The sequence below is a fragment of the Apus apus genome, chromosome 3, assembly GCF_020740795.1.
Source record: "Apus apus isolate bApuApu2 chromosome 3, bApuApu2.pri.cur, whole genome shotgun sequence".
Lineage (NCBI taxonomy): Eukaryota > Metazoa > Chordata > Aves > Apodiformes > Apodidae > Apus > Apus apus.
Window position 1 is genome coordinate 2,909,174 of NC_067284.1, and position 20,713 is coordinate 2,929,886.

Consider the following 20,713-nt stretch of genomic DNA (forward strand, 5'->3'; position numbering starts at 1 on the left):
AGTGAATGTACCACAGTCTTTTAAAACTTGCCTGTTCTTTACTGCCCGACTCCACCACTTCTTTACCAATTGCTAAATGATTCCTGTGTTAACTTCTATTATAAAACTACAGGTGGGAGACACAGAAAGCAGACCTAAACATTTAAGGGGCCTAATTAATTAGAAACAACATGAAAAAAACCCAGAAGACAGGAGAAAGTACACACCAGCTGTTTTACATTTCTATTACCTTTGAGGCAAAGGTTTGCAGAGGTGAATTTAAATGGTCATGGGACTTCAGAAATAAAGACAAGTAGCCAACTATACATAATCAGCTGCTGTTGAAAATAGAATGATATGACATAGATACTATTGTGTGATTGTTGCAAAAAACAATTCAACAGATGGCCCATCACAAAAATAAGCAATTTCATTGTTCTTTTTAAGTGCCTTCTATTACTGTCCATGAATAATCAAAAGGCACGGCAGTCACTTCCAGCACAGTCAGCCTCTTCTAACCTTCAGGCACAAAACACTAACAAAAAATAAAAACGGGTGAGATGATACTGGGGAAGGGAAAAAAAAAATAAAATAAGGGTGAAAAATAAACCATGAAGTAAAATTTAATTAAATAGCTACGTTTAGCTTAACTAACTTGCTTTACAGTGGCAAGAAACAAAAATGCAAAAGAGAAACCACCTTGTACAAATGCAAAACATGTAATATTATTAGTAATAAATATTATTTGTAAAAAAATCAGTATGTAATAAAAAAGCCCCCATTGTTACCCTAGCAATTTCTATTTCACAGTTCACCAGCTGAGATCAGCAACCCTAATAAGTACACCAACTTCAGCATCATGACATTTGTTTCTCCTGCCTTCCCTTTGATTATTACAGTCACTTGTTGCATTCTGACTTACCAAAACAGACAATTCTGAGGAGATAAAAAAGCAGTGGCATGCTGAGAGTTACACGAGCTCATAACACAAGAGACTGACAGCTTTGCCAGCTCAGATGTGCATGTTGTGACAGCAAAACATCTACAGAAAGACTTCAGCCTGTATGATTTTTTTCCTCTACTCTCCCACCACCACCACACCCCCCATTACAACCCCACTCCTAAATGACCTTTCTGGGCAGCACAAACAATTTAATTCTATACTAGAGACAGGAAAAGCCTTAGGTTACATTTCTGAGAGCTAGTTTGGAAGCAATAATGTTCATAAGGAACCATATGTAAACATGTTTCCTTCTTCCAAAGATGACTTCTGATTAGTTCTATGAAATACATTCATTTAGATTTTTTTTTGCCTTTTTAAAAAATGGCCTTTTTACACAGTCAGTAACAGACCCCTGAGATCTGCACATTTCTGATCACCAAGGTCCACTATTCCAAAAAGCAGGTGGTAACTGACTATTGTTCCATGTGTCTAACATATCTGCTTATGCACCCACCTACCAATAATTTACTTCTTCTGAACATTCCTGTTCCTGTAACACAAGACACATGAGGAATCAGTATTTTAGGGGCAACTGAATTTCTTGTGTCACAAAGCAAACCTAATAGTCAAGTTTTTAAAACCTGTATGTGTACAATGTATATCTGCATATATGTGTTACTTAAGTAATTTTGATACCAACTTTTTTGTTTAACAATACTACAAGGCATATGCTCCTTTTAGAAAACAGGGAGGGAAACAATATTAATGGTCACAGAGAAGGAAACAGTAACATTCTCTTACTAACGAGAATGGTTATTTGAGGCAGAATTCTGATGGGTTTGACTCCATCACAAAAAAAAAAACCCAACTCTTAAAGTTCTGTGAAAAAGCAACAACAGTTCTGAGAACTGGGATGCAAATCTGAACTCTTTTTATCAAATACAGCTTGGGAAAGACAGAAAATTTCTACAAGGTAAAGCAGGTAGAAAACAGTAACTGTAGCACTTTCATTTCATAGCATCACAGAGTGACTGGAGTTGGAAGGGACCTCTGAAGATCATGGAGTCCAGCCCCCCTGCTGCAGCAGGAACACCCAGGGCAGGTCACTCAGGAAGGCATCCAGACTGGTCTTGAAAGTCTCCAGAGAAGGAGACTCTACAACCTCTCTGGGCAGCCTGTCCCAGGGCTCTGTCATCCTCACAGGAAAGAATTTTCTCCCCATGTTGAGGTGGAACTTCCCGTGCTCTAGTTTGTGTCCATTGCCCCTCGTCCTACCACAGGCACCACTGAACAGAGACTGACCCATTCTTGACCCTTCAGGTATTTATAGACACTAATCAGGTTCCCTCTCAGTCTTCTCCTCTGCAGATTAAACAGCCTCAGGTCTCTCAGCCTTTCCTTGTATGACAGACGTTCCAGTCCCTTCATCATCCTCATGGCCTCCCTTGGACTCTTTCCAGTATATCCCTGTCCCTCTTGAACTGGGGAGCCCAGAACTGGACACAACACTCCAGATGTGGTCTGACTAGGGCAGAGCAGAGGGGCAGGAGAACCTCCCTTTCTCTCCCTCACTCCCCTTTCTCATGGTTTTACTGTATCCAGCATTCATTGCAACAGGGAACAAAAGCAAAGGCTACAAATAACCACTAAGGAGAGCCTGCTAATGGAGAGAAGGGAGAAATTTCATTAGCATTTAAGAGAAAAGATTTTTATGACCTAGTGCTGCTTTCCATTATAACTCATGTAGGAAAAAAAAAAAAAAAGGAAAAAAAAAAAAGAAAAAACACTAGGCTAATAGTTAATTTACATGTGTAAGTGCCTGAGACTCAGTCATCCACTGATTGGTACAGTTCCATGTAGTGAATGGCAAACATAAGCACATATTATCAGTAATTAGTATTAGCACAAAAACAAGAGCCTCATTTTTATTAGAGGCTGTTAGCAGCATGTAGGTTAGGAAAAACTCCCTAAATTGTAGTTTGCTTTAAGTCCAAGTGGTACCAATGGTACAGATAAACACTAACACTTTATGAACATCCAGCTTATCAAGGATTTTATTCTCATTATCAATACTAACTAGCACAGGTTACATCTGAATGCCAAAATTAGAGTTTCTAATTAGCTGTGTATAGTTATTTAATTGCTAAACAATAACTAGTTTCTTTTTGTTGGTCAGACTGTTTTAAAACATGAAAATTCCAATTACAAATGGATTCATTCGAGGGTTATTTCTTGAAAATGAGGACACGTTTTTAGAAAGGCTGAAGATTTTTGTGATTTTAAAAGGAAAATGTTTCAATATTTATAGTAAACTGTGCAACAAAGATCAGGAAGAAGTAGCAGCTCTTTAATAACCCAAGGACCTGAGGCTCAGGTCCTGCTTCAGAAAAAAACCTGCTTCAGAATGGACAAACTCAGAAGCTTAGTACCATCACTGTGCTCCTGGCTGTCACACACCAATAGAATCATAGAATCATCAAGGTTGGAAAAGACCTTCAAGGTCATCAAGTCCAACCATCAGCCCTACATCCCTGTAACCACTAAACCAGCTCCCAAGGCACCATGTCCACCTGTTTTTTTAACACCTCCAGGGATGGTGCCTCCACCACCTCCCTGGGCAGCCTGTTCCAAGGCCTCACCACTATTCCTGTGAAGGAATTTTTCTTCATATCCAATCTGAACCTCCTGTGGTCCAACTTGACCCCATTTCCTCTGGTCCTGTCACTATTTATTTGGGAGAAGAGGCCAACACCCACCTCCCTACAACTTTTCAGGGAGCTGTAGAGAGCAATGAGGTCTCCCCTCAGCCTCCTCTTCTCCAGGCTGAACAGCCCCAGCACTATTTGCAGTAAGAAACATTTAAGACATAGTAATTTTCTTTTTTTTAATAAAAAAAAAAAATTCAGATCACACAAAACTACTTTTTAAAGGACTGAAGTATTTTTTCTACCTCAATTAGACAACTTTCCACTTGTTCAGCAGTTCTCTAGGCTTTACAAGAAGAGGTACTTCCAAAGAGGAGTGTCCAACCTCAGCAGTGCTTTTGTCTTTGGAAGCTGTGCATTTGGTTTCCTCTGAAGAAGGAGCACTAAGAATACTTTCTGCTGTCCTTGTTACAACATCCCTCATCTACGTGTCTGATCTTAATATACGTGTCTGATCTTAATACAAATATATTCAGATTATTTCTCTTCTGTTTTCCAACAGGTATTTGAAAGCAAGATGGAGTGTTTCATGCAAATCTCAATAGTTTTGTGGTGTTTCCTCCACACACAAGCATTTTGCCAAAGTTGTGTAGAGCCAACTTGACTTTCTATCTGTCAAAGCAGACAGTAGCTTTGTCTGCAAGTCAGAGCAGTAATTGTTCTGAGTTTCCAGCCCTTTTCAGTTTCATTTTAATCTAGGATTTCTTTAAATAGGAGTGAATCAGATTGCAGTGAAATCTCCATTATCTCCACCAGGTAAATGAGCTTTAAACAACCTGAATTAGAGAAGACTCCTCATTAACAATGTTAATTGTGTCACCAGGTGAGCAGCTCTTCCAGTCGCTGCACTACTTTATTACTATTTAAGCAGAAGTTTTCCTATCCTAAATTCAGTGCCTTCTGCAGGATTTAAGACAGCTGGGACTCCTCTTCAGGAGGCAAAACCTGCATAAAATCAGTCAGCTACAGAAAATCAGTCAAGAAATCCAGCTGTTCAGAAATCTGTGAATTTACATCATTAGCACATCCACAACAAGTAAGATTTTTTTAATTCACAAACGGATGCAAAGTCTCAGATTTTAAAGGACAGTTCTCGTATTAGTTTCCAGACTGCGACCATCGACAAAACCAGGTGATTTTTACAACTAAAGTGATTGATGTACCTCAAACAAGTCAGCAGGGGGAGCAGGCAAACAGTTTGGAAACAAAAAAATACCAGCCTCTCCCCTTCAAACGTGGAAACAGGAGAGTCTGGAAACCCAGCAAGGCCAGGATATAAAAAAGCAAGGGGTATTTATACAGAAAAGCAGGTATTTACACCAATACACGGTACAGCAAAGACGCCTCTTTCTACCATTTGAGGATTTGATGCCATGTCAGTTAACACTCCTCTCTGCCCCTCACCCAAACCTTCCCATTTCTTCAGTGTCAACACAACTGTCTCTGTATTTAGTTTAGACTGCAAGTTTTGGAAGCCCAGGATTCTTATTCATTAGATAAAGCAGAATTTAAATTATCAAACAGCAGCAATTGCAATGCCCCCAGACATTCTGAAATGACAGACCAAAGGACTTCCCCTTGTCAAAAAATGCAAGAGTAACTTAAAACAACAACTACTACTTTACAGCTACAAAAATCCCCTTCATGGGAGCTGATCATAAACCAGTTATTTTCTGGGGGGTGCAGGCTTGTAAAATAACAGCCAGGAGATGTAAATTGCTCTATCCATTTCAGTACTGTATTAATTTAAGAAAATAATGCAATTTACAGTTAATAAATTCTTTTTTCACTATTGGTAATTTGAGAACTTGGATCTGTTCTCATCTTGCTCTGCATTTTCTCTCTGAATTAAAAAAAAAAAATCTCAGTTGATTAGAGCTGCCAAATTCCTCTAGTCTTCTAAAAAATTGTATAAAGCAATTTCACACTGACATTTGTGACGTGCCCTTGAAAACAAAATTAACAAGATGCATAAAACAAATTAAACTACCAAGTAAGCTTGGGCAAAGATAATTTTATGAGCTCATTTTTAATTTTCACATATAATTCATTAGAAGTTTCTTAAAATGTTAGTTCTATTGGTATATTCTGGCATTGCCATGCCAAAGTCTCCAATAACTCTAAGAAAGAATTTAGGTTGAATTTGACAGGTTATTTCCACTGCTTTAATCAAACTGTTGCATTATATGAACTACAGCAAAGACCAAGCAAGTACCCAGCAGCTGCTCTCCTGGACACTGGACAGACTCAGTACAGGATGATGGTCCCAGCCCTGAAGTACTCACAAGCTAATTACTTGACTGGTAAATAAAAGCACTGTAAGGGATGCACACTGCCAACTTGCACCCTATTTCCTGGGGGGAAAAAACCCTACAAACCACCACCTTCAAAACTGTGAAATTACTCCTACTCTTCAACTTCCAGAGTTCACTACTGGCCAGTCAATCGAATGCTACATTAGCAGTAAAAAGAGCCATATTTTAAGATTAAAAGCAATTGTATGAAGTTTCCCTTGAAGCGAAGGAGTAATCTCTGATTTCTTACCTGAAACTCATCAAAACATAAGAGAGCAGCCTCTTCACTTATTTCCTCTGCTACTGGAGCAATTGGGTCATATGATTTGGCCATAAGTCCTGCCTTCCTTTTTGGCAAGCTCTGCTTAAGGCGATGTATCCCTCAGTTGAGAAAACAGAAAAGAACAAGTATTTCTTATTTCATTTTCCAAGACAGGAAGAACGAAACTATTTCACTATCAAATCAAGAGTAACCCGGTCCCATTTCAAGAGGGCAAAACAGTTTTAAACCAGATCCAGGCAATTATTAAAAGCTCAAACATTCTGTGATACATATTTTTTCATTTAGAAATATGTAAAACAAAACCCAAAGAACCCTTGGGAACTAGGCACCTATACTTTATCTCTTAGAAACTGATATAAATTAGTTTTATCTTGCTCCCAAGTCATGACCTCAGTTTTAGTTTCACTTTGTAATTCAGTATTTTCTGTCTTCCAGTGCCAGGAAAGCTGGGGAGGGGCTTGGGACAAGGGCAGGGAGGGAGAGGACAAGGGGGAATGGATGAAAACTGGAGGAGGGGAGATGGAGGTGAGACATGAGGAGGAAATTCTGGAGTGTGAGGGTGGTGAGAGCCTGGCCCAGGTTGCCCAGGGAAGCTGTGGCTGCCCCATCCCTGGCAGTGTTGAAGGGCAGGTTGGTTGGGGCTTGGAGCAACCTGGTCTGGTGGGAGGTGTCCCTGCCCATGCAGGGGGTTGGAACTAGATGACCTTGAAGGTCCCTTACAACCCAAACCATTCCATGACTCTAGGATTAATCTTCTGAGTATGAAACATCCTTTAGAAACCAATGGCACACCTCTGTGTCTTGCATGCTCTGAAGGTTTACTTAGAATGCATTTAGTTAAAAGAACTGAGACATAATAACAGGTCTATTTTAAAATGTAAAGGTGATACTGGCCTGAAGTAAGATTATAACATCCATATTTCCCTGTCTCATGGATTGTATTCCATCTGACTACAAATAAACATTCTGAAAACAGAGATCCTGCAGTAATCAACTACCTTTGTTAAGATTCAGCACAACTGACAAGAAATGGGAACAAACTCCACAGTGACCCAACAATGACAGAAAAGAGGGCACTAAAAGTGGCAGAAGTTGCTTACACCCAGGAAAGCTTTCCAAGGAAACTGCAGCTGTCACAATACTTGTGAATTACAGCATTATTTAACCATGTCACAGTATTTTAAGATGACAGAATCTAAGTTACTCACCCTGTCAGAAAATTCTCTGAAACTTAGGATGAAGTTCCTTCTGTTATTTTTATCTCTAAATTACTGACAGCATCACTAAGTTGGCCAACCACAACAGTTTTCATTCTCCTGGATGATTATACCTGATGTAGTTACTGCTTATTCAAAATGCAGACTGAATTTAACCTTTACTGCTACAGTTTTAGCAATTCCCTTCTTCAGATTGCATGTAAGCTAATTGATCACTGGAAAAGAGTTAGTTAAGGATCTAGACTTAAATATACACCTGTTTTCTACACAATCAGGTATGCAGAATCTTTGAGAAAATATACTTGAGAAATAATAAGCAATTAATATCTACTCTGCTATGACAGACTATGCTCAACTCCTTTAACTTCTCTCCTAATCTTTAACTTTTTTTCTTAAATAAAATTATGCTGATTAATATCAATATGAGAAACTTTTTAATCAATACCATATTTCATAAAATTCTTGTAAATACCTGTGTCTGCACTTACTCTGATGTACATCTAGCATGAAGCCATGAAAATGGACTCTCTTTTTCTTTTCTACTTGTAAGTGGGAATAGAACATGTCCATCACCATTGTCTTCCCAGTGCCTTCAAATAAATAACAAAACCCCACCAAACGGGTAGTTAATTTAAAACTGCATGTACTGATTACAATAATGATTGTTCATTAACTTTGAACTAATGAAACCATACTCTTCCACAGAATAAGTATAAGATTAATACAAATAGCTCCATATGCATCCAGAAAACATCTTTGGTGTTTCCTCTTGAAAAGCAATTACATTTTCATGGTGCATTGTTGCAATTTGAATATATAAATTCTCTTCATGACCCCCTCAATTACTTCCCAAATTCTTAAATTGCATTCTTAAATATTAGTGAGTTGGCAATGTTGAAAAAAAAATCTACTCATGGTAATGTAGCTCAGAATTCAGAGTGTTACATAACATCATAATGTGCAAGAAATCTTAATCCTGGAAAATTTATTACAGCATCAATGCTAAATAAACATAAAGCTTTTGGACACTTCAGAATTTGAATTAAAAATAATAAATTAATTAAAATTCCACTGAAACTGATACAACTGAAACTTACCAACATCTCCATAGACATAAAGACCTTTAGGGGGTTTGTTTCTGGCAAAAAGCTGCAAATCAAGAGAAAAAGAACACATATGAATATGGGGTAAAATAAAAGCAAGAAACTTCCTGTGGTTAAGTAAGAAAGTAGCTCAATTTAACCACCAAAGCAGCACTACCTAGCAAAGTGTAACCTTGAATAAATTATTAGCTTAGCATTGGTAAGCAATCCTAATGTTGTATTGGTGCAAATTCTATAAAAGAGGCCAAACACACACGCAGGGTTAGGTTGATTTATTTTTTTTAGATCATTGTCAAAATATCCCCAGACCCAGCACACAGGGCACAGAAGCTGATTAAACAATTCCCAATCCCTCATCATCAAAACAAATCCTTTTCCTCCTTAAGCCATTTGAAGAAACAGTGCTAGGCAAAAGGAAATTCAAATTAGAAGGAAATAAAATGAAACAGTATTGTAGTATTTATAGATACATGCACTAGAAACCTATCAAAGCAGCTCTGCCTAAGATATGAACCATTAGGATTTAGAAAACCAGTATTACAAAGCCACTGGGCATTGTAGGTCCCATTTCTCTCCACTTTGAATCTAAATGCAGAATCATCTCTGGTTTAAATATTATTAAAATCAGTCAGGTCACAGCAAAAAATATGTACCTGTCACATGTGCCTGTGTGTGTATGGATACAGATTTTTAAAAGGTTATTTTCAAACTATGCCTTTTTGTTCATAATTTTCTCAAGTGAGTTCTGTTTATTTTGAATAAATGCTGCTTAAGGATTTTTCACCTCTTAGCATTACTCAGTACATATGTTACAACACCTGACAGTTCATTCTATTTTACTCAAATATTTTTATATGGAAATGCTCCATATTTTGATACGGAAAAACTCACAATAACATCCAGACTTTCCATTTTAAACAGTCCTCCCCCCAACCCCAGTGTTGTGCACAGCCACTTCCAAGTATAACTCTGAAAAGAAACAGTTGCTAGAAAACCAGAAATCCTAACAGAATTCTTGTCAAATCCATGAAACCAAATTGACATCCACAAAACCACTGCTGAAGAGTATCTGGTTATTTTAAAGTGCTCTACTTGCCGAGTTCTACGAGCTGAGCCAAAACAGAGGAAAATTAAAATTGCAACCCTCTCTGGTCTCATTTGGAGCTGGATAATTGCTAAACAACTTGAATCTAAAGCACTTCTCAAAATATAGTGACATGGTAAAGAAACGGGGGAGGGGGGGAGGGAGTTGGTCGCAAAATACTAATTAAAAATGAAAGAAAATATATGACCAAAAGGTAGAAAGATAATCTCAGGTCCATAGTACCAGTTCATTCAGAAAACATGCAAGCATAGCTCTTATATAAGACCCACTCATAGATTTAATTTAGAGCTGTATTAAGAGGATAATAAAAAAATTTGCCTCATCAATCTGTGGCTGAACGGGGCTTCAGATGTTCCGAGACCGCTCCATTAACGGACAAGGCTGCAACTATTTGCTAGTGCTTTGAAAGCACTGCAAGACAATTTAATTGAACATTTTTTAGCCTGTACTTTTTAAGAGCTTGCACTCATTAAAACTACTCATGCTCAAGAGTGACACAGCCAAGAAAAGGGAAACTGAAAACAAATTTGAATGGAGAGACAATCAATCTTAAGAATTTCTTCGTTTTTAACTTCGCAGTCATTTTAACAAGGTAAAAGTCTGTCACATTAAATGTGTTTATATAAAAAGGCTGGATTAATGTGATTTGCAATTTCACAAGGAATGACACAAAGCTAGGAAAACAAATCCATGTTTAGAGTCCTGCTTTCCCTGTCTTCATAAAGGCTACATAACCAGAACAAGTAGTAAAGCCCACATTTTTATACCTTCTTTCCTTCTTTCTTCATTGTTAAGTGTTTATTAATTACATTTAATCATCTTTAAGTTTGTCTATCTAGGTATATTTTATACTAATTCTGGTACTTACCATTTCTGGAAAACACATCACAGAAAAAAGGAAACAAATACAATGGCTTGGGCTCCATAAAAGTCTAAATCAACTTCTGGTTGATTTAAAAAATGGGATTAGGGTTTTTTTATGAAGACAGCAATTTTTGAGTGATATCTCATTGCTAAATAAGAAAACAATGAATGGATACTGTGGCAGATCCAAACACATTTGCTGAACCTGATCATCTCTATATTGAAAGCCAGAAATACTCTTATCCTCTATAAGCAATTAAAGAAGTTTGTAGGAAGTATTTTTACCTATACTTGGCCAGAAGTGACACCACCCTCAGGATACTTGCTTCCTCAGTCCTGTCTAGAGGATTAAGAATTTATCTTTCTATTCTTGGGTGGGGGGTTTTTTAACATAGATTTTATTTTTAAAAAGTAAACTCAATCAGTAGACTTTTAATACTGAAACTCAGACATCCTACCTGTCTCAAACTATTCTGCATGATCACAAAATGGATCATTTTTTAAAATTATTTTTTAAATTATTCTCCTGCACCTTCTGAAGCCTGGAAGTTGTGTAAGAAAAAGAGCAATTTCCACTAGGATTTTTTTATAAAATCCTATCAATGCTGCTGGTTCAACTAAGAGCACAGCAAGCAGCCAGGAAAGTCAGTGGTTTGAGGGGGGGACAGAGAAAGGAGAAGACTGATCTTGGTCCTACTGAAACACAATCTCCCAAAGAAGGAGAGAGGAGGATCCTCCAGTTACCCTAAAATTGTTTATTTCAGGGAGGGAAGGGAGAAAAGTGGGAAATGTAGGAAGACAAACTAAACAAATGAGCTTCTCCTCACTTATATATTATCCTGAGGAATATTTGAGCTCTAAGTATAATACTATCCAAATGGTTGACAATAAATTTGCTTTTGAACTGTGGTAAGATTAATTTCAGGATGTTAAAGCAAATATTTAAAATGTACAAAACATATCAAGGGATGCACAAAATTGGAGTTTGAAGGGGAGAATTTTGAAATCCATAGACTTATGCTCTGAATGCTCACCATGCTTCCAAATGAGGGCATCACCACAAATGTGTCAAATCCCTTCAGTCCTCAAGAGTTTCTTAATTCCCATGGCATTCTTGGCAATAATTTCAGAAAGCACAACTTCAGTGTTTTGTTACCGTCAGGACATGCGACAGGAGGAGCTTTTTTCCCCTCTCATAGATCAGTTGAAATATAGACTTTTTTTTTAATCATTCATATGCTAAAATATTGATAATTCCACAAGACAACACACACATCCGTTTCCCCAGATTTGCGGAATTTTCTCTTCTCTTATCAAAATGCTTTACATGGTTCTGTTTCAAAACTGCATGTCTTGCTTTGATTGGGTTGCATCACATTTCTTTCTATTTCAACTCCACTTCAATCAATCAATATCCTCCCTCATCTAGGGAATTACATTGGTGAAAACATCTCCTTCATTCTGACAACCTCCTAATCTTAGCATCACAGGGGTTGGAAGGGACCTCTGGAGATCATGCAGTCCAACCCCCCTGCTGCAGCAGGAACACCCAGGGCAGGTCACACAGGAACCTGTCCAGATGGGGCTTGAAAGTCTCCAGAGAAGGAGACTCCCAGGGCTCTGTCACCCTCACAGGAAAGAAGTTTCTCCTCCTGTTGAGGTGGAACTTCCTGTGTTGTCACTTGGTGCCATTTCCCCTCATTCTATCACAGGCACCACTGAACAGAGACTGACCCATTCTTGACACCCACCCTGCAGGTATTTATAGGCATTAATTAGATCCCCCCTCAGTCTTCTCTTCTCCAGACTAGACAGCCCCAGGTCTCTCAGCCTTTCCTCGTATGACAGATGTTCCAGTCCCTTCATCATCCCTGTAGCCTTCCTTGGACTCTTTCCAGTATATCCACTTCCCTCTTGAACTGGGGAGACCAGAACTGGACACAATAATTAATTAACAAAGAAATAATTTCTTCCTTAAATAACTTTAATAATGTGCAACATCTTCCCACCTTCTCCCTGCCTCAGACATGAGAAGCAAGCAACTTATTTCCTGGGAAGATTTACACTCTGATTAGAAAATCTTTTAAGTGAAAATGCATGTCAGTACTAGGATGGTTAATTAAAATATGCAAAAATCAAGAGACAAGCCTCCAAACCACAGATTTCTTTTTCAAACACTAACAAAACTGCCTCCTTCTCCCACTCTTTCAGGCCTTCTTTTTGGTTGCTGTTATAGCTGAAGACATTTTCAAGGCCTTGAATGGTGTTTACTATTGTTCATACCTCTTTTCAAAACATGACCTCACCTATAATTGAGCTTATTTCAAGTCATTAGCACAGCAACTCAACGACTCTTAAGATGCCCCAATTGGCATTATTATTGAAAAGCTAGACATCTGAAACGTCTGTGCAAACTCTTTACGGCCTTGAACTTCAATTCAGAGGCTCTCAAAACATCTCAACACACAAGGCCATGCTTTCACCAAGTTGAAGATCAAAGTCATTGTTCAAATTTGAGTAATAATTTTGAAAAACAGCAAGATTCATTGTTTTCACCCCTCAAATTCATTCCAAGCTGATGCCCCAAAAACCTACATCATTAATAAAAAAACAGAGAGTTTTATTACCAGGAAAGAAATGGCTTCTGCAATGTAGGCTTTCCCTGGACCACAGATTTCAGAAAGCTCTGTGAGGGTGATGAGACCCTGGCCCAGGTTGCCCAGGGAAGCTGTGGCTGCCCCATCCCTGGCAGTGTTGAAGGGCAGGTTGGATGGGGCTTGGAGCAACCTGGGCTGGTGGGAGGTTGCAGGGGGGTTGGAACTGGATGATCTTGAAGGTCCCTTCCAACCCAAACCATTCTATGACTCTATGATGAATACAAAGGCAGTATGGCTGCTAAGGTGTTGTGCAACAGGGATATATCTGAATTTCTGTTAATAGTTTGATAAGGGGCTGTGATGCCACCCAAAACACAACTGCTTTCTTTCCTTACCTCACCTGGAGGCTAACAATGCTGGAAAAAACAGACTTTTTTTAAAATTCATGTCTGATCTATATTGAGAATTAAAAATCTGGTCTAGGCCTGTTGCTCCTACAGAAAAATAACACTTATGGAAAAGCAGGCAGTGGACAGAACTAAAATAGTATCAGAACTTCCTATGGAATTATTTCAGTAATATTTAATTTGCTTACTTCTAGAGTGCCACAATGATCTATCTGTACAAACTCAGCTGCAAAAATAAAAGTTGTGTTAATGACAAATTGATGTATTTTAAGCACATTCATATAAGCAAATATAAATGCAAAAAAAAGCATTGTTATTATTATAAACCTCACCTTTGAGAGAAGATTTTTTGAACTGATGCTGTAGCCTTTAAGGCTCTCATGCAACTTCTGCAGGTGCTGCACAACTCTTCTTTGTTGCTCATCATTTCTTAGCTCTTCTTGCTTAATCAGAAAGTTGTAATGTTCTAAAGGTCCACTGCAAACCAACAAGGCCCTGGCATTAGCATCTGTAAGGGTACCAGGGCCTGTCTTCTCATCTGCTTGAGCTGTGTATGCTGTAAAATGAAAAGTAGCTTCTTAATACAGAAGTTTGGGAAAGCATCCTCTTATATTCATCAAAACTACACATTCTTAACAGTTTACACAAAGAGGTATATACATTACTTACCTATACAACCACTAGAATATGGTTGTATTGGTTGTACCCCTTCATTTTTCCTTAAATCAACTTCTAACTTCAGCAGCAAACCCCTCTAACAGCGTGGTTTAACTTTAATTTTTAATAGTAACAAGCACACACAGTAAAAGGCCCATCTGGAGAGTTGGGTAAGATTTGAATGAGCTGTTGCAATGCAAGTTTTGAGGCAAAGTGCATTTTTCTGAAGAGATGAATCCTTTGGCAAGTGGTAGGCTTAACTAGCCAGAGAGGATTAAAAAAGCAGAAAACAGGAGCCCAAAACACGGGCTCTGTAGGGAAACTGAGAGAAAAAGACCACACTAAGCAAAGCAATAGTGGTGAAGCCCTGCAGAGCCACAGCCTGCTCTGCTGGCACATAAAACTAGGAAAGGAAAACATACATAATGAGAAAGAAGACTTGCTAAACCAGCAAGATCAGAAACTTAACAAAGGAATACACTAAAAAAGTGCTTAATTTCTTCCTTGCTTCTATCATTTGAAAGGTTAAGTTTAATCTCGAGTAACACAATTTGTAGCAATGATAAAAAAATAGATTTGAGTAGGAAAAATGTGTATTATAGACTACATAGTTAAATATTTTGAGCATTGTGGGATCTAAGGAAATTAATCCCTAAATGCTTTAAGTTTCCTAACACAGTGGCCTCTAACAGGTTTCTTTCAGACCCTGCTGAAGACACGTGAGGTTCCAAAATATTAGGAAAATGAAGCCAATTTTGTCTTTAAAAAAGGAGAGAAAGGCAAATCTAGAAATCCATAGGTCAGTTAAAACAACTTCAAAACACTCAAAAATACTGGAACAAGCAGAAGCAGGTTTTAGATAGATAGATAGATAGATAGATAGATAGATAGCTAGATAGATAGATAGATAGATAGATAACGATAGACAGACACAGACAAATATATATAAAGCACTCAACAAGATAACAACGTAACAAAGAAAAGGCAATATCATCTCCTCAGGATCAGCCTAAAATCAAGTTTCCCTTTCTGATCAGGCAACATGCTTAGTGGATAGAGGAAAACCATCTTAACTGCAGTAACACTTTTGTCATTGGGTCACATAGCAAATTCATACATAAAGAAATCAAGTTGCAAATGAAATTACTTTTGAGCAGGTACAAAAACAGCTAGAAAAAACTCAATGTAATGGATAATTACTACAGTTAAACTAGGTGTGTATTTCCAGTAGTTTCAGAGGGGGTTCTGAATCTCTGCTTGGTGCAATCCAGAATTTCCTGGATTTCCTGACCTGTATATGTCAAAATAAAGCACATGGGCTGGGAATATAGATTACAGCAAGTCAGGAGGGGGCTGCAAACACCCTGGAAGGCAAGGCAACTCTGAGCAACTGGACAAACAATCTAATACAAATAGGATACAATCCAGCAGGGACAAAGTATGGTGCTCAGGGGAAATAAATAACTGATGAGGTGGGCAATGCAGAAAAGGACCCAGGGGAAAAATAAAATTAAAACCCACAAGTACCCTGATGTATATACATGAGGGGCAATATAAGAACACATGAAAAAAAAATAATCCTATTTGATACTGGTATCAAACACATTTTTCAATTTTCATGTCATATTTCATGAGAGGTATGAACTACATGGGGGACTACAAGATGACTTGAAGGACTATTTGTTAAACCATGGGTCACAACCCACAGAGAAGTTGTAAGAGGCACAAGAAGAGTTTTAAATTCTTCAATGAAACATTAAATTAATATAGTTATGAAAGAGAAGGATGAAACTGAATAATTAGACCAAATTATATTTATTGCAAGTAACACCTTAGTTTCATAGAATCCAGGAATGGCAGGTTGGAAGGGACTTCAAGGATCATCTGGCCCAACCTCTCTAGGCACTACCCTATTTGATATGAGGTGGCTCAGCACCCTGTCAAGCTGAGACTTCAAACTGCCCAATGTGGGGGAATCCATCACTTCCCTTGGGAGACTATTCCAATGTCTGACTGTCCTCACGGGGAAAAATTTACCTCTTGTGTCCAATTGGAATCTCCCCAGGAGCAACTTGTGCCCATTCTTCTCCAAAGCAAGACAGTCGTTTACATCTGCAGTCAAATTACACTGAATTCTCCTGCCCTGAAGGAACTGAGTTCCTGCTATGAATTAGAAGTAATTCGCTGATCCCTAGCTAAAGAGATGCCATAAAGAGAGTTGAGTTCAAAGTCTGTTATTGCAAAATTTTTAGTAAAACCTTCAGAGAAGACTAAAGAAAAGCACTTAGCTATCTCCAGATACACACAGGTAACTGAGAAAAGGAAATACTGTATTTATACAGTTACTTTAGTAACTAGTAATTAAGACGGTGCAATTGATTAATAGTCTAGAAGTTGGAAAACTTTCATTGATAGTGAATTTTAAAAATAAGTCTGACAAAAATCTGTCAGGAAGAGGTCAGCAATACCTGACCTGCCTCCCAAGGGAACGGGAAAAGGCAGAGAAGATCATACAATCCCAGAGTGGTTTGGGTTGGAAGGGACCTTAAAGACCAACTAGATCCAACCCCCATGCATGGGCAGGGACACCTCTCTAGAATTACTGTAGAAGATCTACAATTTTTTCATTTTGTTTTCAACCAGTCCACTGCCACATAAAGTCAGCCTCAGTCATGTCATCTGTACCTCTGAACCATCCATGCCTTGGCAACGTGCAGAGCTTGACTGCTCCAAAAGCACCTGTGTGAGAGACAGTCCGTGCCCCATGATACCTCTGAAGCCACCAGCTCCTACTGCTTACCACAAGATTGGAGAAAAAAAAACAAAAGCTGATTTAGGGATAAGAAAGGGTTTGCAGCTCATGACCTTCCTGGCCACAAAGCACACCAGTAGGACTGCTCAGAAGCATGTTTTTTGTCTCAGATTATATGTACTTACAGCTAACCATGCTGGGAGTGGAAGAAGATACTCCTTCATTAACAGATGACAGAGAGTATGCACAAGTGATGACAGAGGGTGTCATGGGACAAATTACTCACTGTTATCCTAAAATAATATTAGGATTTAAAGCTGGGATTTAAATATTATGGGGGTACACCATAACACACAACCAGGAGACACCCAGTAACTGGTAAGTGATAAACTCCAACTTGTAGCTGCAAAAAGGCACTCTTAAAAAGTTTGGAGGAGCTTTAGAGGTAAGTCAATAGAAAACAGCTACTCAAGTGATAAACTATTCTAAGAGACAAAAAAATAAAAGTGGGTCTTCCCTTTTAACCTTCATTTTGTGGAATAGATTGAAAAATCATAGACACAACTCTGCTGCTTAATTATTCCGGAACTTAAATTAAAGAAAGTAGAAATGTTAATACTTAGCAGAGGAACACCTTCCACAATTTTACATCAAGGAAACCACTCTTAGGATAGGAATCACCCGTGATTCAACACAATAATGTCCTACAGTCTCCTCCTCCATGCAATAGATAGGTTTTCATTTATCTCATTTCATTATCTTTGTATTACACAAACTGCTACTGCATTTTTATTAGGTTCCTTCTGAAATCTTTAAGTCTCACACACAGAGAAAGCATCCTCTATCTCCAGTGTTCTAGATACAGCTAGAGAAAAGCACAGTGTCAATTCATTATTCACCTGGTTTTATATAAAACAGTGTAAAACTACAGACAAGCACTTATCCATAACCTATCTTTTCCTCCTTGGTGGTGCAGGACAGTGTTGGATGTTACCACATTCAGCCTGACACTCCCTGCTTCTTCATGAGTTGCTACCAGCTTGCTCCTTTTCGTTAAACTCCTATTCCTAAAAATCTCACTTTATTTTAAGCCACAAAATTAGCTGCTTGCATTTTCCTTTCTGCTTTCCTATCCAAGGATCACAGCCCAAGCTGCAACAAAGACCAATCGTGATACAAACAAAAAAAATCCCTGCTTTGGAGAAACCCCAGAGGAAAAACTCACCAAAGCCAAAGAAATCTTTTTAAATGCCTAATGAAAATGCCAACCTGAAATCATAAAAATGTCCTTTAAAGTGGTAAATTTAAGACATCTTCAGTAAACTGGCCTTAATTCATCACTGCAAAGGTAAGTGCCTACATAAAAATATAAAGTGTTCTTAACTCCAGGGACCTTCTGCTCTGGAAAAGAGCAACAAACTGAAAAACTAATCAGTATGTTGTCAAGTTTTTCTGCTGCCACTTAGAATTGATGGTCGAGACAACAGAGAAAAAAGGCATGTGAGTTTCAGTGATGCTGTTTGTGAAAGCAACAGCCCCAGCTGAGGCAGGCACTGAAGTTATTTATGTGCAAAGACAATCTAAAATGGAAGCTGGGTTGGGGCATCTCAGAAGACATCTTGACAGCAGCCAGGAGGTTGAGAGCACAGAGGAATAACCCTGGCAATCCTTACATTTTTCCTGGATTGGATTTCATTAGGTAAAGTTTTGAACCATAATGTTTAAAATCTGTCAGAAGAGAATGCTCATGAAAACAAACAAACAAACAAACAAAAACCAAACAACAAACCAGGCAGGTCCTTGTTTCCCCCATATTTCAGGGCCTAGGCAAAGAATCTGGGCTTCCCTGCCATGAATTTCATCTTTGCTATCTTTCCATGACTGTAGACATGAACACCTTTGAATTCATTAAATAATCTGTAAACTTTCAAGTAACATGAGAAGATTTCATGTGAATTTAAGATAACTGTTCACTTCTGGAAGAGAAAATGTGTTGTACTTCCACAGATTAATTAAAATGTGGTCTGCAAGATCTCTTACTGCCCTCGAACTAAACATCTTTTAAACACATGATCAGAATTGTAGACCTTTAAATGGGATGAAAACAAAACAGGACAGAGAGATAATACCCAGCTAAAGAAACAAAGATAAAACAATGGAACTGAACTCCTTTTATTGCAGAAGGTAAAACCATGGTTCAGGTGACAATATTCACCTCACTAGAAGGCCATTCACGTACAGTACCCACAAAAATGTGTATTATTAATTCTGGAGATGAAGATGAAACAAGCACTTTAAGGGACTGACAATGAAAAAAATAAAATCACCTTTAATCCTTGTGCTCTATGTATGCCTCACGGATATGACCAGAAACAGTTTTCCTTTATGGAGATGAAGACTGGAAGACAACATTGACCTTTCTCAGTATAAGGGAAGTTAAATGTATCTAATTACCCCTGAACTACACTCAAGAACTGAGTTTGATTACAGCATATTTTGAAGCAAATGTGTTCTGAAGACAAAAGAGATGACAAATTAACCATTTCCTATGACACTTTGCCATAATGGTTTGTTACTGGTTGTCTGAAAATAAAAAAAATTGCCAACTCACAGTTGTTTGAGAACTGCATCTAAACCAAACACATGGAGGCTACAACTGCACCAAAGCTAATGACCCCAAAATCACTCATCTGCCACCTCTGCTAACAGTCACAAGCAAGAAGCTGGCACAGCTTCTGCTAAACCAGTGTTAAGGCAATCACATCTGTACAGGAATCACGCCTGTTTCTGCCTTCAGAGCTTTCCACAAACACTGGAATTTGAAAGGTGGGGTGGGAAGGCATGTGGTAAACAGCTGCTTTTAATACCTGTCCAGTTTTCAGCAATCCCAGCCGAAGTTCAGAATATTAATTTGGGTTACAACGAAGCCAAACTGCTTCAAATCCCAAAACTTTTAACATAAAGCTGCTAAAATTGCCTAGGAAACACAGCTGCCATGGCAGAAGAGGACTTTGAAGTCAGAGGGCACTTTTATCAACTGGCAGCCGGTGGTTATCAGAGACCTGGCTAAACAGATAATGAAGCTGATAACAGTACTGCTGCAAAAGCTTTTCCTCTCAAGATGATACCACAGCCATGGGGAAGAGCAAAGGTACAGCCTTGTAGCTCCAAAAGTTATTTTCCTGCAGAAGAATGGGATTAAAGGCAATAAAAGTTCAAAAAAGACAGAGGTTTTTGCATGCTGGTTGTGTAGTTGATAATAATGTTCTCTTGCTCATCTTTTATTGAATGTATGTGCAATTTTGCAGAATCAGTCTCAAACAGGCAAACTGTCCCATGGTGTACAAGAATTTGTATGAGTTAAGCACCGGCCGTGAAGTTAAAAACCATGCAAAAACATGCATTCCAAATATTTTGCAATGCTTAATGAGAAGAACGGGAGAGGAGGTCATCTGAAGAAATTATTCACTTTCCAACACTTCATAGAATCCTTAGAAAAGCCAAGTCTGATATTGAGGGAGAGAGGCTAAGTTATCTGCACAAACTGAAAATGTTACAGGAGTACAAAACAAATGAGAGAAAAATACACCTGCTGAATTGGGCAGTTCAAATCAGAAGGGGCAGGTTGCAGCTGAGATACAAGGAAAAGAACTTGGGGTGTTCTCCTGTCTTTGTCTCATTGCAGGACTTGGCTGAATCACTGAGCCCCTGTTTAGCCTCCTTGCTGTTCATTCATTCAGGCAGGATATGTAGCAGTACTTCAGCTTCTAGAGAAACACACGAGTTGGAACCAGAATTCTGCTTTTT

The 20,713-nt window shown here is 38.4% G+C and overlaps 1 protein-coding gene across 3 annotated transcripts in view; it reads right to left on the bottom strand.

Annotated features, from left to right (window-relative positions):
• AFG1L (AFG1 like ATPase) overlaps nt 1–20,713 on the bottom strand; it is a 60,601-nt gene that overhangs the window by 38,069 nt on the left and 1,819 nt on the right. For all 3 annotated transcript variants that reach the window (XM_051613150.1, XM_051613152.1, XM_051613151.1), the window contains exons 2-5: nt 13,830–14,053; nt 8,519–8,570; nt 7,910–8,011; nt 6,172–6,302 (exon numbers count right to left, since the gene is read on the bottom strand). In XM_051613150.1, the coding sequence (XP_051469110.1) occupies nt 6,172–6,302; nt 7,910–8,011; nt 8,519–8,570; nt 13,830–14,053 (509 nt within the window). The remainder of the gene's footprint in view (nt 1–6,171; nt 6,303–7,909; nt 8,012–8,518; nt 8,571–13,829; nt 14,054–20,713) is intronic.